At 37.2% G+C, this 19,235-nt stretch overlaps 1 protein-coding gene across 1 annotated transcript in view; it reads left to right on the top strand.

Moving 5' to 3' along the window:
• The window catches only part of ALDH1A1 (aldehyde dehydrogenase 1 family member A1), a 54,554-nt gene that overhangs the window by 14,582 nt on the left and 20,737 nt on the right, over positions 1–19,235 (top strand). The window contains exons 2-6 of the mRNA XM_057549351.1: positions 4,336–4,440; positions 12,120–12,260; positions 14,334–14,463; positions 16,054–16,115; positions 17,652–17,780. Coding sequence (XP_057405334.1) covers positions 4,336–4,440; positions 12,120–12,260; positions 14,334–14,463; positions 16,054–16,115; positions 17,652–17,780 — 567 coding nt within the window. The remainder of the gene's footprint in view (positions 1–4,335; positions 4,441–12,119; positions 12,261–14,333; positions 14,464–16,053; positions 16,116–17,651; positions 17,781–19,235) is intronic.

Raw genomic sequence — 19,235 nt, 5'->3', positions numbered from 1 at the left:
TGGTGTATAGGAAAGCCAGAGATTTCTGTGCATTAATTTTGTATCCTACAACCTTACCAAATTCATTCATTAGTTCTAGTAGTTTTCTGGTGGCATCTTTAGGATTTTCTATGTATAGAAAATCATGTCACCTGCAAACAGTGACAATTTTACTTTTTCTTTTCCAATTTGTATTCCTTTTATTTCTTTTTCTTCTCTGATTGCCATGGCTAGGACTTCCAAAACCTTGTTGAATAAGAGTGGTGAGAGTGGACATACTTGTCTTATTCCTGATCTTAGTGGAAATGCTTTTAGTTTTTCACCATTGAGTATGATGCTTGCTGTGGGTTTGTCATATATGGCCTTTATTATGTTGAGGTAGTTTCCCTCTATGCCCACTATCTGGAGAGTTTTTATCACAAATGGGTGTTGAATTTTGTCAAAAGCTTTTTCTGCATCTATTGAGATGATCATATGATTTTTATTCTGCAGTTTGTTAATATGGTGTATCACACTGATTGATTTGCATATATTGACAAATCCATGCATCCCTGGGATAAATGCCACTTGATCATGGTGTATGATCCTTTTACTGTGTTGTTGGATTCTGTTTGCTAGTATTTTGTTGAGGATTTTTGCATCTATGTTCATCAGTGATATTGGCCTGTAGTTTTCTTTCTTTGTGACATCTTTGTCTGGTTTTGGTATCAGGGTGATGGTGGCTTCGTAGAATGAATTTGGGAGTGTTTCTCCCTCTGCAATTTTTTGGAAGAGTTTGAGAAGGATCAGTGTTAGCTTTTCTCTAAGTGTTTGATAGAATTCGCCTGTGAAGCCATCTGTTCCTGGACTTTTGTTTGTTGGAAGATTTTTAATTATGGTTTCAATTTCATTACTTGTGATAGGTTGTTTATATTTTCTAATTCTTCCTGGTTCTGTCTTGGAAAATTGTACCTTTCCAAGAATTTGTCCATTTCTTTGTGGTTCTCCATTTCATTGGCATATAATTGTATGTAGTAGTCTCTTATAATCCTTTGTATTTCTGCAGTGCCAGTTGTGATTTCTCCTTTTTCATTTCTAATTTTAGTGATTTGCGTCCTCTCCCTTTTTTTCTTGATGAGTCTGGCTAAGGGTTTATCAATTTTGTTTATCTTCTCAAAGAACCAGCTTTTAGTTTTATTGATCTTTGCTATTGTTTTCTTTGTTTCTATTTCATTTATTTCTGCTCTGATCTTTATGATTTCTTTCCTTCTACTGACTTTGGGTTCTCTTTGTTCTTCTTTCTCTAGTGATTAAGTGTAGCATTAGATTGTTTATTTGAGATTTTTCTTGCTTCTTGAGGTGAGATTGAATTGCTGTAAACTTCCCTCTTAGAACTGCCTTTGCTTCATCCCATAGGTTTTGGGTCTTCGTGTTTTTGTTGTCATTTGTTTCTATGTATTTCTTTGTTTCTTCTTTGATTTCTTCAGAGATCTCTTGATTATTTAGTAGCACACTGTTTAGCCTCCATGTATTTTTGTTTCTTACAGTTTTTTTCCCTGTAATTGATTTCCAATCTCATAGCATTGTGGTCAGAATAGATGCTTGATACAATTTCAATTTTCTTACATTTTCCGAGGCTTGATTTGTGACCCAAGATGTGATGTATCCTGGAGAATGTTTGTGTGCACTTGAGAAGAAAGTGTATTCTGTCACTTTTCGGTGGAATGTTCTATAAATATCAGTTAGATCTATCTGGTCTTGTGTCATTTAAAGCTTGTTTCCTTATTTATTTTCTGTTTGGATGATCTGTCCATTGGTGTAATTGAGGTGTTAAAGTCCCCTACTGTTATTGTGTTACTGTTGATTTCTCCTTTCATGGTTGTTAGCATTTTCTTTATGTATTGAATTTCTCCTATGTTGGGTGCATAAACATTTATAATTGTTATATCTTCTTCTTGGATTGATCCTTTGATCATTATGTAGTGTCCCTCCTTACCTCTTGTAACAGTCTTTATTTTAAAGTCTATTTTATCTGATACGAGTATTGCTACTCCAGCTTTCTTTTGATTTCCATTTGCATGGAATATCTTTTTCCATCCCCTCACTTTCAGTCTGTATGTGTCCCTAGGTCTGAAGTGGGTCTCTTGTAGACAGCATATAGATGGGTCTTGTTTTTGTATCCATTCAGCAATCCTGTGTCTTTTGGTTGGAGCACTTAATCCATTTACAGTCAAGGTTATTATTGATATGTATGTTCCTATTACCATTTTCTTACTTGTTTTGGGTTTATTTTTGTGGGTCTTGTTCTTCTCTTGTGTTTACTGCTTAGAGAAGTTTCTTTAGCATTTGTTGTAAAGCTGGTTTGGTGGTGCTGAATTCTCTTAGCTTTTGCTTGTCTGAAAAGCTTTTAATTTCTCCATCGAATCTGAATGACATCCTTGCTGGGTAATCTTGGTTGTAGGTTTTTCGCTTTCATCACTTTAAGTATATCCTGCCACTCCCTTCTGGCCTGCAGAGTTTCCACTGAAAAATCAGCTGATAACCTTATGGGGATTCCTTTGTATGTTATTTTTTGTTTTTCCCTTGCTGCTTTTAATATTGTTTCTTTGAATTTAATTTTTGTTAGTTGATTAATATGTGTCTTGGTGTGTTTTTCCTAGGGTTTATCCTGTATGGGACTCTCTGTGCTTCCTGGACTTGGGTGACTATCTCCTTTCCCATGTTAGGGAAGTTTTCCACTATAATATCTTTAAATATTTTCTCAGACCCTTTCTTTTTCTCTTCTTCTTCTGGGACCCCTATAATTCAAATGTTGGTGCATTTAATGTTGTCCCAGAGGTCTCTGAGATTGTCTCCAATCTTTTCATTCTTTTTTCTTTATTCTGCTCCTTGGCAGTTATTTCCACCATTTTGTCTTTCTGCTCACTTATTCATTCTTCTGCCTCAGTTATTCTGTTATTGATTCCTTCTAGTGTATTTTTCATTTCAGGTATTGTGTTGTTCATCTCTGTTTGTTTGTTCTTTAGTTCTTCTAGATCTTTGTTAAACATTTCTCATATTTTCTCAATCCATGCTTCCATTCTATTTCTGAGATTCTGGATCATCTTTACTATCATTACTCTGAATTCTTTTTCCTGTAGATTGCCTCTTTCCTCTTTATTTATTTGGTCTTGTAGGTTTTCACATTGCTCCTTCATCTGTGACATTATTTTGCCGTCTCATCTTTTTTTTTTTTATGAGTGGGATTGTGTTCCTGTTTTACTGGTTGTTTGGCCTGAGGCTTCCAACACTGTAGTTTGTAGGCTATTGAGTAGAGCTGGGTCTTGGTGCTGAGATGAGGACCTCTGTGAGACTTCACTCTGATGAATATATTCCCTGGGGTCTAAGGTTCTCTGTTAGTCCAGTGGTTTGGACTCAGAGCTCCCACTGCAGGAGCTTCCACCCGACCCTGGGCTCCGTGAACCAAGATCCCTCAAGCCGCATGGGGTGGCAAAAAAAAAAAAACCAAAAAAACAATAACAAAGTAAAAAATAAAATTAGACTAGGAAACTAACAGATATGTTAGAAAGAATGTAAAGATAAAAATATAGATGAATCAACAACTGGAAGGTACATCAGTACCACAATAGTAAAAAAGAGGAGGAGGGAAAAGAAAAAAAAAAGGGGGGGAAGGCCTTGGCTGTGGAGGGTGGGGCCTAAGCAAGGGTGAGGTTTGGATGGTGGGCAGGGCCAATGCTCAGGACCCACAGGGCTGGAAAAGGCCCTGGGGGCATGGGAGGGTGGGGCTTAGGCTCAAGAAACAGAAGGGGCACAGGCGTGCCCTCCCCGCCCCGGTCTCAGAGGCCAGGGGACCTCACCTGGGAGTCCAGCAGGCTTCCTGGGCTCGAGTGGGCGGGGCAAATGCCCTCCTCTCCTCTACTGCTCCTCTGGTCTGGGGTCCGGGAGGGCACCTCCCGCCTGCCTCTCCTGATCTCCCTGAGCCTATGCCCCCAAGGACACACACGGCCTGGAGGGGGCTTTGGAGGGCAGGGGATCAGCTTAGGAGCTCAGCAGGCTCCCCGGCCCGAGTGGGCCAGGCAATCACCCTCCGCTCCTCTCCCGCTCTTCCCGGAGAGTCCCTCCCTCCTGCCTCTCCTGATCTCCCCCGTCTAAGGGGCACCGATCCTGTCTGGCCTCCACTTCTCCTCCCCTCTCAGTCCCCCTACATCCTACCGGTTCCCTCTGGGGTTCCTTCCATCTCCTTGGGCGTCAGAGTCCCCCACCAGCAGCTGGCAGTCACCCTAGTTGTGGGGAAATGCTAACTCCATGTCTTCCCACACCACCATCTTGACTCTGCCCTTAAATACCTTTTTATTTACCTTTTCTCCTCCTCTGCAGATCTTCATAAACAATGAATGGCATAGTTCAGTGAGTGGCAAGAAATTTCCGGTCTTTAATCCTGCAACTGAGGAGAAACTGTGTGAGGTAGAAGAAGGAGATAAGGTAAGTTTTATAACACTGGTTCCATTTTATGCCACCATTCTGAGCTCCCAACCTCCTTCCATGTTCAAATAGACATGTCATGAAACATGAAAACATGGTTTCCAGGGCATCTGGGGAAATGTTCTTGGTACATAATGGGTGCTCACTAGTCATGCAATGATGATGAGCCTGTGCTTGTGCTTCTGGGTGTGGTGATTCTTTGCATATTATTTTCCTTGCTTTTCAATTGAAATAGTGTCTGTATTTATTGCACAAATAGACTGCATATGAAGTGAGTGGTCATACATTTAAAAAGCAGAGGCATCCTTTATTCATACAAAATTTTTTAAGTTGCAAAAGGAAACTAAAAAATCTTAATATAGGACTTTTGTGATGATACATTGCCTAGTTATTTCATTAAAAATCATTGAATTTATATTGATCAGTACCTTAAAAATTGAATTTTAAAGTGATGTAAATTGAATCACAAATTAAGTGTTGTTGCCTGCTATCTAATAATACTAACAACAAAAGTTAACTTTTATAATGATAATTTTTAATACAAATTAAAAAAAAATTTAATACACAAAGCAACCCTACCTACTGCTGTTAGCCACTTTTACAAATGATGATGAAACAGCAGAATGAAAAGTTGAGTAATTTACTCAAGAAGATATTGCTAATAAATAATGAAATCAGCGTTCAGCTGCTGTGCTTCTGTCCCCGGAGCCTGTGTCTGGCAGGGCTACTGCCTTAACCTTGTGATCATTATAAAAGAGAGGGTAATATTAAATAGGCCAGGGAGTGAAGAGAGTATAAAAGCCTTCAGAATTTTTATCTGAACACATACCTTAAAAAGCATATGGTCTAATTTGAAATGATTTTTCTGGTCTTTAGCTGTCCAGATGTTATCAAGCTTTTAATTTCTGTCATGTAAGATATAAAGAGGTAAAATATTTTGCTGCATGAAAAGACTACTTATTGGAAGATGAAGTCAGCAAAATCCAAGGATAATACTACTTTCGACACTATGTTCAGTTCATGGTAGCAATCATGTGTTCCTGTTCTGTCTCCATTCTTTTGCTATCTTCTTCCCAATCAACTAATCTCAAGGTATTACACCTTGCAAACCTATTTGAAAATAGTGATAGACCTGAGGGGCTCTTTGGGATTTAGGAAAGGCCCTGGATTCAGGTTGCAGTGTTATCAGAAGAAATAAGACCCATGCCTCGAGGGGCAAGGATGCAGAGTTTAGACAGAGAGGTCAACAGCTTGAGAAGTAGAAGCAACATAGAATGGAGACGCATGTCACCTGCTTTCAGATTTCACTTTCTATATACCAGAGTTCACCCGTGCATAAATTCTTCAAGGGCTTCTCATTGCCTCTGGGGGGGAAAAAAAAAACCTTTGTTTCTGGCTTCCAGTTTTCCTCATCAATGTAAGAGTTCCAAGCTTACGGTGCCCGGTACCATGCCCCAAACATTGCACGTTGATCGCTGCCTCTGGGCCACAGCCACAGTGCAGTCCTTGGGACCTAGTTCAAGTCACCATCTGTGGTAAGGGCACAGAAGTTCCACATTTGCATTGACCATTTACCCTCTTTGAGCTCCTGTTCCTTTTTGTGCAGAACAGGGAGATAGGAAAAACTTGGGGGAGCTTAAATAAGAAAATACGTAGTGTTTTAACAGTTCCAGGCATATAATGTAGCCTCAATCATTATAGGTATTACACTTCTTTAAAGTCTTCTCTAGCCTTCACAGGTAGAATTGCTCTCTTCTATGTCATTACAGAACATCACTTATACTTATATTCTAACCCTTGTGTTTTACTGCTTATTGGTTAATTTGTCTGAGACAATATGCTTCTTGTAGAGATTGACATTACATCTCACCTTTATGCCCATGGTATCTAACACCCTATAGATAATGGATAAATGAAATCATTTTCTCCTTCATCAAGCTTTGTTTCCATACACCTCATACACCTTACCTTAGGAATCTAGTACTAAAATGACTACTGACTAAAAGCAGTGATTCTTGAAATTTTGGTGCTTTAGAACTTCTTGGAAGCCTTGTTAAACACAGATCCCTGGACCCCACCCACGCTGAGTTTGTTTCAATAATTCTAGAGTGAGACCTGAGAATTTGCGTTTCTGACAAATTCTTACCTGATGCCGATGCTGCCGTTTGGGGTGAGGGTAGGGGAACACACTTTGAGAACCACTGAACTAATGTATTAAACCGTAAGTTGTATCTCCTCTCAGGTGTTAGTATTTAATAGGAAGCATGGGTTTTGACAGGTAAGAAAGTTGATGATTGGAAACTGTGCTATGATAATCACTCTGCATCTCTACAAAATGGCACAAGACCAAACGTAGGCAGAAAAATACTGATGATCCCTAGCAATGGGCTCTAGGAAACCCAGAACCCTGGGTCCTATTAGCCATTCCCAGAAATAAGAGAAAAATTGATTCTTCACATTCAATAAAGAAGAACAGTTTTTATCAGAGACTTCTAGAGGTCTACCCAGCATTACGTGACCTCAAATGTCCTTCTAGTTGCTTGAGTGGCTCTGACAATGCTGAAGAGGTGGGAAAAGCAATAAAGGACAAGATGAGGGCAGAGTTGAGCCCTTGACAGCTGCCTACGCTTTCTCTCCAGAGGTATAAATGCCACTCAGGAGGGAGACTGCAGAACTGTGTGCAGTTTGCATTAACGAAAGAAAAAAACAATTCTTGATGCTTTAGCTCTTGGGCCTTGGACATCTCGCTTTGCCACTAGCTTCTGAGATTAGTTTCCTCAGTAAAACAAATCTGTGCCTGGAATTCCAGGTGAAATCTTGTCAGGCAATCTGAAGACTTTTCTTGGTATCATTGGTGAGATTTACACTCTTCCTAAAGTGTAGTGAGGGAAAGCTGATGATCACACCTGAAGCTTTAGAAATATTTGATATCTATTTGCTCTCTGCTTATTGACAATTATTCCTGCTCTTAGTAGGGCAGAACTGTCTGTGCAAATGTGGTTTAAAGACATTCATTAAAGTCCAGCAAAGCTTCAAATCAGGTCACCATGCTAATGGAGTTGGCTGGATACTTGATCTCTCAAGTTAGATTGTTTATGGTATAAACTGTCCATAGTAAGCAACTGTTTGCTTAAGATCCAGTGCTCTTGTCGTCATATTCTTTTTTGAAATGATCTACCAGCATTTGTTTTAAAATAATTATTGCTGTTCTCACAATTCTGCTGACAAATGTATAGTAACTTCCAACGTTGCTTAGTGAAAGGTACAAATCTAGTAAATTACATGGTCACAGTAAACCTAATATTCTGGAACTGACTCTTTAGATAATGAGCCAAGAGGTTTTAAGGATTTAATTGATGAGTAGAATGGAGCTAACAATGGGCTACATACCGCCTTTCAATGGTACTATAAAGAAAGGAGGAAGGGCAAGAACAAAGGCAGGTTACAAAGAAAAGCACAGATGGGGGTGGGAACTGTTTTCTTTTCACTTCAGTGGCTCTTTTGGGCTATATTGACTAATCCTGAAAACTGCTTTTAATACTAAAGCATGACCTAACAAATAATTGGTGGGGATAAAAGTATGTGTCCATTAAAGTAAGTGCCTATGACAGGTGTAAAACTGGTCTGATAACTACTTTCTCCAAATCTGAACAAATTTAATATGGAAATGCACGGTCTGGGAGGGATGGAAGAGTTCAGTCCTTCCTTAATTTCATCTCTTCAACTTGTGGTCCCTTACTTCAAAAAAGGAACATTTTAAACACTATAAGGTAAAAGTATTACTGATGGTAGAAAATCTGAGTTAATGGTATCATATTGTTTTCTAGTTAGTTAAAAAATTATGTCCTTGGAAATGCTAGTCCTGGATTAAAAATCCAAGAAATAGTCGTCTTGGAATAAAAAAAATAATAATAATAATTTACAAAAACCCCTTATGCCTAATAGTTTTGGTTAATGTAAAAGCTTTGTTATATAATGGAATCAATTAAGATATGAATTATTTTGTAAATATCAATATAAGAAAATTATTTATATAAGGAGCACCCTTATATGAAATCAATGTAACATAATGAGTTTATAAGATGCATAATAAACTTATTAAATATTTATAACCTGCCTATTGTAGACCCAAATAGTAAGAAGTATTATAGCTTATAATAGAGATAGCAGTGAGTATTCATTGCAAATGAGATCATTATCAGGATAGCCTTGAAGAGCTATACAACTGGATTTTGGAGTCAGATTTGGGACTAAATTTTGGTTCTACTATCTGCTAGATTTCATGTCCTATAAAACGAGGTCTGTGATGCTTAACTACAGCAGTAACTGTGGGGTTATAAAGGGTTTAGCATAGCGCCAGGAACTTAGTAAGCTCTTAACTAGTAGCTATTATCAAGCTGGATTAGTCTGGCAAGGGTTTAGGTAGGTTGTGATATTTGAGCTGGGTCTTAAAGAATATGTAGGATTTTGAAAGGAAAGGGGTGTGCTGGTAGAACATTCTAGGGGAGGAGAATTATAGGAGCAAAGGTGAGAAGTAGTTGGGCCAGACAGAGTAGAAAAAATGTGAGCACAAGTTTGAGTAGGTGAAGTGGGGCCCCAAAATGCTAGGCTTTGAAAATCAGAAAGAGAAGTCTGACCTAAGGACCGTGGGCAAAGGGAGCATGTGCAAATATTGGAAAGGGAAAGTGATAAAGTCAAATTATTTGAGGAAGATTAGCCTGGTAGCAATAGGCAAGACAGTTTGGGGAGAGAAGAAAATGGACTTAGGAAGGCTAGCAACAATACGAGATAACGACAGCCTAAAATAATACAGGGCAGTGAAAACTGAAAGCAAGGATTAAAACACACTACAACTGCTGATAGTTATTTTAAGGTTGTTTTGACTGCTCTGATTCCAATAGCACTTACTACCATTTAATGAACACTTAACATAATGGCTGTCACAGAAAATGTATTTCAAGTGTCACCTTATTTAATCTTCAACACAACTCCATGAGGCCAGTTATCCCTATTTTAAAGATAAGAAAACCAAAGGTGAGAGAAGTCATATCACAATATAGTTCACTTCAGAATATTTCTCATGGTTTATAATAATGATGTGATTATTTGGTTGTATGTTTCTCCCACACAACTGGAATTTTCAAAAGGCCAGTCTCTTTACTTCACTACTTTATTGTTAGCAGCCTGATGATAAGAAAGCTACAGAATAGAGTGTTTAGCAAATCTTTAGATAGATGGATGAACGAATAGATGGATGCTTCAAAGCTTACATAGCTAATAGGTGAGGAACCAGAATTCAGATCAGGGTTGTTTTGTTCCAGACCTATATGTTAACTACCGTTATTCTATTTCTGTGCCAGCAAGATAAAATATATGAGAAAAGGAGGAGTATGATCCAAAGGATATAACCACAAACACATCTTTATTTATAGCAGCATTCTCCAGGAACATACTTTCCATATGGCAGAGTTACTTGTCTTGAAGCCAATTATTCCATATCCCTTTGAGAGGCCAGGATGCCTATGATAAACCATATTTGGCTAAGGCTGATGATGGAACACTAAGCAGAAGGGTCCAAATGAAAGCTGTGTCACACAGACCTTTGCAAACACAGAGCAGCATGTATTTTATAAGCTGTGGTATCCACAGATCATGCTGGCAATTTCAGATTCTTGTGGTTTGCTTTTTAATTTTTTTCAACAGTGCTCTTCCAATATAATTTGGAAAAGGTGAGAACCTATGGCATAAAACAATGTCCAAATGTAAGCAATCAATGTGATTAACTGAATGCCCAAAATATGACTGAATATATATTTCTCAGGAAGGGAGAGTAAGAATACATGTATTTTATTGTATATAATCACTATTCTCTCAAAAGTTAGACAGTAAGATACACAAGTGACTAATAAGAACCTGCTGTATAAAAAAATAAATTAAATTAAATTAAAAAATTTTTTTAAAAAGGAAAAGATACACAAGTGTATGATGGTTACAGTGAAAGAATGTTTGCTTGTAGTCTGTATTGTGATAATATTAGCTCTTAATCAGACCAAATTATACTCCTAAAATATCCCTCTTGCCCAAGATCATCTTAGTGTGGTGATAAATAATGTAAAAATAATTTACTTTTCTTGTATTTTAATATGCAGACTTGTAAGTTTGGAACGTCTTTTTTTTTTTTTTTTTTTTGGTGGCGCTATGTGGGATCTTTGTTCTCCGACCAGGGATCAAACCCGTGTCCCTGCAGTGGAAGTGTGAAGTCCTAACCACTGGAACACCAGGGAATTCCCAGTTTGGGACTTCTTGACTGAATATAATCAAAGGCAGGGAATATTAATCTGAGATCCATGCCTCCCAAAGGGGAAGGTATCATCGTTGAATGGGTTCAGCTTAATTTGAGCCACTTAAAAAAATTAGGACAATTTTCCCTTCAGATTCTTTAAGGAAACTATGGCTCCTGCACAAAAGACAACCCACTGGCCTAAGAGGTACCATGATTTGTGGAGCTTATATAGCTCCATGTAGTGACCAGACTGATAAGCAAAAGAAGATTGGGAAAATCTATGCCTTTAAAGTGTTTGCAACTGATTTGATGGAGGAAGGAAAAAAGACAAATAGAGTAGTAATGGAAGAGGTAGTGATTTTTGTAGTAGATGTATTCTATAGGCGCTCAAATGGGATCTGAACAAAGATCTATGGGAATGAGTGGCCAGGCAAAGTATTTAACTGAGGCAGACTAGGAAAGAACAGGAGGAATAAACCAGTTCAGAAAAAAGAGTGTGAGTGAGGACACATGAGTGAAGGCAAGAAGACTGAGTATGAAATTACTCAATTATTTGACTTTTGCTTGAATTAATGTAATTTTAAGCAGTGCCTTAATAATAAAAAACTGACTTCTTTACCTAGTTAGGAATTGAAAGGAACTCTTTGTACCCAGTTGGGAAATGAGAGGTTGTAATATACCGCCCTTTCTCTATACCAGACCCGCTGCCTCTGTGCCTTTTTCCCTCTGAACAAGAGGAATGAGCACATGTTTATAATGTTTACTCTTCAACAGCAAAACATAGTTCTTATTCACCCTTCAGTAGGTTCTTCATGAGAGTACACAGCCCATAAAGTCACCAGAGATCCAAGAAGATATTCACTATTTTAGATCTTGAGCTTTCCCTGGAACTTTTGACAAACCAATCACCAAAGCAGTAAAATGTAGTGGTGAAGAGCAAAGACTGTACAGTCAGCTGGGCTCCTTTTAAAACACAGTTCAGCCACTTTCAGCTATTGACCTTGGGCAAATCTTCTCTTTCTCTTTGCTTCAGTTTCTTCATCTGTAAAATGGGGAATGTATCTGTCTCATAAAATTATTGAGAATTAAATGAGTTAATAGGTGTAAAGCAATTAGAACATTACCTGATATATGGTAAGCACGCCAATGATAGGAACTATTAAAATATAATATTTCTCTTCTAGGAAATCAAGCATGTGCTATGTGTGTGGTACTCATCATTCCAAAGAGTAGGCAGCAGGTATAATTCCAATATATGGTAGTTGAGTTTGTACAGTATGCTGGAATTGAGCTCATGAAGACACAGCTTATGAGGAGTTTTAGTGTATTTTATAGGGTTATTGCCACTGGATTTGCTAATACATTTAGCCCACGAATTGAATTCTTTGACTTGCAGGAGGATGTCGACAAAGCAGTAAAGGCCGCAAGACAGTCTTTTCAGATTGGCTCTCCATGGCGTACTATGGATGCTTCAGAGAGAGGACGGCTAATAAACAAGTTGGCTGATTTAATCGAAAGAGATCGTCTGCTCCTGGCAGTGAGTATTAACCAAACTGTGCAGAACTCAAAATCTCTAGAAAGCATTCATTGTTTGGATTGGTGAGTTGTTTTGATTTTAGTGTTCACTACATACTCTCTACAAATAAAACAAAAAGACTTCTACCAGGTCTTGTATATGAATGGTACCATTGAGCTTATTCTCAGATAGTAAGTAATCTGCACTCTGGTTTTAGATTATGTTAATGTCTACTCCCAGAATAGAGTCTACAGTCTAAACACTGGGTTTTTTTGCTTTATTTATTTATTTAGTTAGTTAGTTAGTTGCACTGGGTCTTAGTTGTGGCAGGCGGGCTCCTTAGTTGCGGCATGCGTGTGGGATCTAGTTCCCTGACCAGGGATCAAACGCAGGCCCCCTGCAATGGGAGCGTGGAGTCTTAACCACTGCGCCACCAGGGCAGACCCTGAGTTAAATCAAATTAAACAAGTTTCTTTCCTTTACTGTAGAATTTCTGAGCCTTTATAAAATAAGGTCACATGCAGCATGAAGATCCTAGAATAATATATCGGTTTTCTTGAACTTACTTGACCACTGAACTCCTTGAGTGAAAAAATCTCATGGAGTTTGTTAAAGGTGCCCAGGATATTTCTTTAAAATAAACCTTATTTCTCCATAATCTAGCCCACCAAGACAGTTAATAAATGGCCACTTTTTCCTTTTCTGAAATGTACATGTTCACAATGGTCTTGAATAAATTATGTTCTTTTTATAAGTGAAAGAGCGAATAATAAAGAAAAATCCATTCATGTGTTTATAAAAATGTTATTTTTATGTATACTGCTTTTTAAAACACATTTCAGCAGTTATATGAATCAGCACATAAAATGGGTGGGGGAGGTGTTTCCTTGTTTTTTCCTCGAGAAGCCAATTTAACACAAAGCAACAGCAACATCAGATTTCAGAGTAAGTTTTTACTACCTTTAGAATCTTAACTGGCGGCAACAAAAAGGCTTATGTTTTTTAAAATCAACATTAGCAATTATAGTTAATCAAAGGGCCATTTATTATCCATTCAAAGATTCAGCATAATTCAAAGTATGTAAAAATATGGAATTAGAAGTTATACGCAATACAACAACAGTAACCAAAACATCCTGCAGGAAGAAAGCAGAATTTGTTAAAACTTGCCTTTCCTAATTTATCCGATCTGTGAATTACAGAATGTTGACTGCCTCTGTCAGCATAAGATCGTAAGGGGGGAAAAAAGAGTAAGCATACAAAAATCATGTTTGATTAAGTTTTGAGGTAGCATACAATATAATGCAGAGAGAGAAGACTGTACAACAGATAAGGAACTGATTTAAGAGTTTATCATCTGTACACTCCTGCCCCAGCAGAACATTACGCCCCAAAGTCTTTACAGTTCTGCTTAAGAAAAGGAGGAAAAGAAGAGATAGGTCATCCTAAAACCATTAGGGCACTAGACTAGAAAATGTTGAACTTTACAGCCTGACCATTCAAACAATAATTTTGATATTAGTGGCAAAACTCAGAGTTTCACAATTTAAAATTTTGTTGAAGAAAACTCATGGATTAAAAAAAAATCCAGGGGTTACTTAAGTTTGTGTGAATATCCAGATGGGATGTAAAAATTAAAAATGATTATTGAGGCATTATTAATGGTCACTGACAGTAAATTGTCACCCACAGTTGTATCATACAATAAGTGAAATCTTGTTGGAACTCTGATCTAAGGAGACTAAGTGCCACTCTCACAAGCTGTGTGTATATCAAATTGTGACCAGTTCCTAGAAAGTTGGTTCACTGGGGGACGTTCAGAATGAGATAGAAGGGCACTAGGGTTTAGAAACCAGAATCTCACTACCTTTTCTACCCCGATCTTGCTATGTCCTTAAGCAAGTATGATCTTAAGCAAGTCCTTTTAACTCTTTTTTTAGTCTCCTTTTTAAAAAGAGGTTACAAAAGATTGCTTACAGGATTTCTTCTAGTATTTTCAAAATTCTCTAGCACACGATTACTCAAAATATTGACTATTTTTTTAATCTAAAATTTCTGTGGAAGTTTAGATTTGGGGTGTGATCTCTTTTTCAGACAATGGAGTCAATGAATGGTGGAAAACTATTTTCCAATGCATATCTGATGGATTTAGGAGGCTGTATAAAAACATTACGCTACTGTGCAGGCTGGGCTGACAAGATCCAGGGCCGCACGATACCCATTGGTAAGTAGCTTTGGGAAACCACCATGGGTGACGGTAGGGGTGAGGAGATTATTGTAGAGATGAAAAATTCCAAACTCTCCCTTTTAAAGATGTCAACCAAGTAGGGCAGAATTATTTTCTTCTTGACTTTGAGACAATGCAGTTCTGAACCTGGACGTTCTGCTAAAATTCATCATATGCGTTTTAAAATTGTTTCAACATAATTATGCAGAAGATAACACTATAGATACTTTAGAAAATATTAAAGTAAGAACATTCGTATGCCCACAATTACTGATTTAAGCAGTTGTCTCTCTAAGGACTCAAACTTTTCAGAGCTGGCCTCTGAAATTATTTATTTGGGTTTTATTCCAATGGTGACATTTATACCCTTTCTATAATGTAATTATTTAAGTCTCTTTGTATGTTCCAGTATGAGTCAGCTATGGTCATCTGTGCCTGGTCTAACTCAGTATAGTTAGAGCAGACTAATTAAACAAACTAATTCACATTGATTTGTTTCAAATAGTTTCGAAAAAAGAAGGGTCTGTGTTTATAGCTTAAGAATTTATGTGAGTGAATGTGTATGCATTTTAGTATTTTAATAGAGTATGCACATAATGGGATAGGAATATGAAAAGGCATCGAGTTGGAAAACATTACAAGTAGAATTTAATTCATATAAACGTATTGACTATGGAAATACAACACCCTCCAGGACTGGCCCTGAAGTGCATTTCCAGTCTAACTGGAGCAGCCCGCTGGTCAGAAGTGAGAGCCAGGAAGTGGAAAGGGGAGAGTGAGACCATGATGGGACCAAGAACTGTGGCTATTTCAGAAACTTTTACTTTACCCTTTGATAAAATGGGAGAAACCATTTAAAGTACAAATAGATCTTGATAAGTAGCCTTCTTGCTATGATAGCCAGGAAGCTTTTGTGGGAACTAGAACGAACACAAAGCACAGTGCAACCTCAGGATGACCACATCAAACTTTGAGGCATATGAATCAATCAAATCCAGATGGAAATGTCCTTTACATCTGGCATTTTTTTTTCATAGAATAAGAGAGCTTGCTTTTATTGTTTGGTAGGCAAAAAGAAGAGGACTTTTTAGAACAAGCCAGTAGGAAAGGCTTGTCACTCACAGGGAGATATTTTTTAATTCTACTATATTTTAATTTTACTATTTTTTAAATTATATTATGCACTTAAAAAATTACTGGTAGAACTCAGAGCTGTCAGAAACAGAACTGTAACAGTTTCTTTCTTAGTTACACACCTTGTATTTCCTTTACCATGAAAGAAAGGAAACTGAGAACAAGTATGATTTAGAAAGTAGCCCTCCTATAGGATCAGAGATAGAATAAATATTGTTCAGATCTTTTCCAATTGTGCATCTTTGCTTTGACCTAACTCAGTTTTATGGTTCCTCTCATTTCAAATTACTATTTGAGGGCTCAGTTTTTCATTTTGTAAATAGGCAGAGATATGTTCTCTCTTTCTTTTTTGTAAATTATTGTCTATACCTTCCTCTCACATCAGCCCCAAACCACCATTCTGTGAATATCAAGCACATTTGTCTATAAATGATTGTGTGTTTTATTTTTCAGATGGAAACTTTTTTACTTATACAAGAAATGAGCCTATTGGTGTGTGTGGCCAAATCATTCCTGTAAGTTGTTCTTATATAATTTTCAGTCAAAAAAAAGTGAGTTCTAATCCTATTTCATTTGTTAATGAAGATTTCTTGGGCACAAATGAATGCTTAGCTATTTGCTAAATGTGGAGCAAATATAGTAATTGTTGAACTTGGGTCTCTCTGTGGCTGTACCCTTTGGATACGAACCAGTAGTCCGGAAACCTATCTATATTCTGGCATATCCCTTGAGTGTGTTTCCATATACAGCATCACCAAACCTTAACCTTTTACTCTATGGTTTGTTTTTAAAAAGATGTATTGTGCACTCTGTTTAAGACCCATGCTTTACATGTACATAGCAAAGTGGTCATCGTGCAAGACGCCAAGCATTTCAGTGAAGTGTAGTATGGCCGACCACTCTCCAACACTTTCTATCAATATATCCTCATTGGGACTTCTCAACATAGGGAAGAGGAGCAACCAGAGTGTTCAAATTGAATGAAATTTCTTAACTAAATGGAAGAAACTATGCCAGAGGCATTTGGAGCACAGTATGGAATATATCCTACCTTTGATACTCCACATTCCTCTTTGAGAAAGTACCATTTTAAGCAGAATCATGAAGATTTCCTTTTATGTCCAACAAATAGGAGACTATCAATGATTTCACTTTGACTGACATATTCAGAAAGGCCAAAAAGGCCAAACAAAAAGATGATAAAATGTCCTGATGTTCTTAGATGAGGAAGTGGCAATGACTTATCTTCTGCTCCAATGAGATTGAAATGTACACATATTAACATTTTGAATGAAATTGCTCATTAGTTCAAAAATCCCAATAAAACCCATAAAAACTACATAATCCTGAATACTAAGAATTGTTAATATTTACTGTATGCCTGTGATGAACAATTCACTGCATTAAACATTTGGCCCACTTTCTCTATGAATCCTCAGGACAACCTTCTGAAGTAGAGAGGACTGTTTTCAGCACTTATAGATGATGAAATCATACACAAAGTGCATATAACTTGTCTGAATTCACATGACTGCTCAGCGATTGAGCTGAGATGTGAACCAAGCTGTCAGCCTCCAGACCCTAGACTTCTTTGTCTTTAGCAAGATATTTGTCTTGGAATTAAATACTACTAAATATTATTATTGGGTAAATGGTTACATTTAAAGCCCTATAGGGAGGGAGGAATAATTACACTTTTTAAACCCTTACAGGTAACTTACAGTATATTTAATAGTAAGGCTTGATTTCTAAACCATGCAGTGATTTTTTTTCCTGGTAGAAAAAGAACTCAAAATAACAGCACTTGATAAAATTTTATGACTTTCTCCTGCTCTCTTCCTGTATCTAGTTTATTTGGAGGTTTTTTTTTTTTTTTTTTAGCATTTATGAGTTGCTTTGAGCAATGAACTTAATTAGAATATACCAGATGATTAAACAAAACTACTACAATTCTTGTTTAACATCTACAGGGAGTGTATAATGTGGAAGTTAGATTAGCAAATGTGGCTTTCAGCAATACAAAGAATCTATTGTTATATATTGCTTTCTAGTGGAATTTCCCATTGGTCATGCTCATTTGGAAGATAGGGCCTGCCCTCAGCTGCGGAAACACAGTGGTTGTGAAACCAGCAGAGCAAACCCCTCTGACTGCTCTTCACATGGCATCTTTAATAAAAGAGGTACGTTTCCTAAATCAAAATGTGTTTAATCTTTGGATGCTGAAGGAGATGGATGGGCTATGGAGTGAATGTGGCAGTTAAAAAAAAAACCCTTTATTTTTTCGACCTGCATATTTAGCTGTTTTGGAACACAGTTGTTTCCTCCTTGAGTTTCAAATATAAGACTGCTACAGTCACATCACGATACTGAGAGGTGCAATCTTGTTTGTTACTGTCATTCCCATTTCTTTTCGTTTAGAATCAGAAGAAAGTTGTATTTCAAATATCTTAAAAAAAAAAAAAAAGTATGTGCAAGAACTCAGGAGTCCTGATTTACAGTAGGAAGACTTCTTTTGTTGCTACTGTAAACTACATTATCTGCCAATGGCTCCTGTCCAGTGGGGATGCATTAAGCATAGCTGCTGGCAGGGACTTTTGGCAGTCAACCCAAATGAACCTCTGCCCAAAGCAGGACAGGAAGCCAGACCAAAAGCTTCATGTCCAACTGCCACCTTATGATCACTTCTTTTATTTCTTTTGCCCAACACCCATGAATGCAAGTTCATGTTGAAATTGCTATGATTTTCTTTCAAATGTTGAACTGTAAGTTGCTATATAACTGCAACTAACAGCCTGGAAATTCTACAAATTTGTTTAAACTAGTCTATCTGAAGGTTGGAGGCTTCTGAGCTAATATGCTTGCTTGTGGTATTGGGCTACATTATTTCTAAACTCATTCACCCATGAGGGAATACCTTTATATTCTCTTTTCTATTACGGTTTTCTCTGCATTTACCTTCCTGCTCAAAAACTGACAAAAGAGCACATAAAATTTATTTTCATCAACTATCTAGATTATTTTAATATATTTTTTCTTGCAGACAAGTTATTGTCCTTTATATCATACCAATATTTTAAAAATAAGCTTTAGTCCCTAGAAATTTAAAATTCAGGAAATCTGAATCCATATCTTAAAAATATTCTTCACTTCAAATTAAAAGTAGGCAAAAGAGATGTCAAAATGAGACATTTTGATGCAAAAAACATGAAATTTCACTGTGTTGTTTCAGTTGCCACACTGCTCTATACTTGATAATTCTTTAATTGGATTGGAATCAATCTGTGAAGCTTGATATGAATGGGATGACCATTTTTAACCTAATATTTTTCTGATTAAATAATGCTGATAGGAATTTGCAACCTAGTTGGTATGCCCTGATCAATCAACAGGTAGAAACTAAAAATGTTAAGATCCCTTTAGCTTCTTATTTTTGCTGAATGGATAATAAACACATTGTTTTCCTTCTTTGTGAGTAATTTACCAACCACTTTTACACACACTATCTTTTTGAGTTACTATTATAAAATTTGAGACAGCCATCATTGGAGCAATGATCCATGAAAGTCAAAGATGGACTTACTCTGAGGAGAAATAGTCCCTCAATAATGCAACCCTTGAGGTTATTTTAAGTAGGC

This window comes from Balaenoptera acutorostrata, chromosome 6 (genome assembly GCF_949987535.1).
Source record: "Balaenoptera acutorostrata chromosome 6, mBalAcu1.1, whole genome shotgun sequence".
NCBI classification, from domain to species: domain Eukaryota; kingdom Metazoa; phylum Chordata; class Mammalia; order Artiodactyla; family Balaenopteridae; genus Balaenoptera; species Balaenoptera acutorostrata.
Note: the sequence above shows the minus strand (reverse complement) of the source record. Positions and strands in the feature narration are given on the sequence as shown.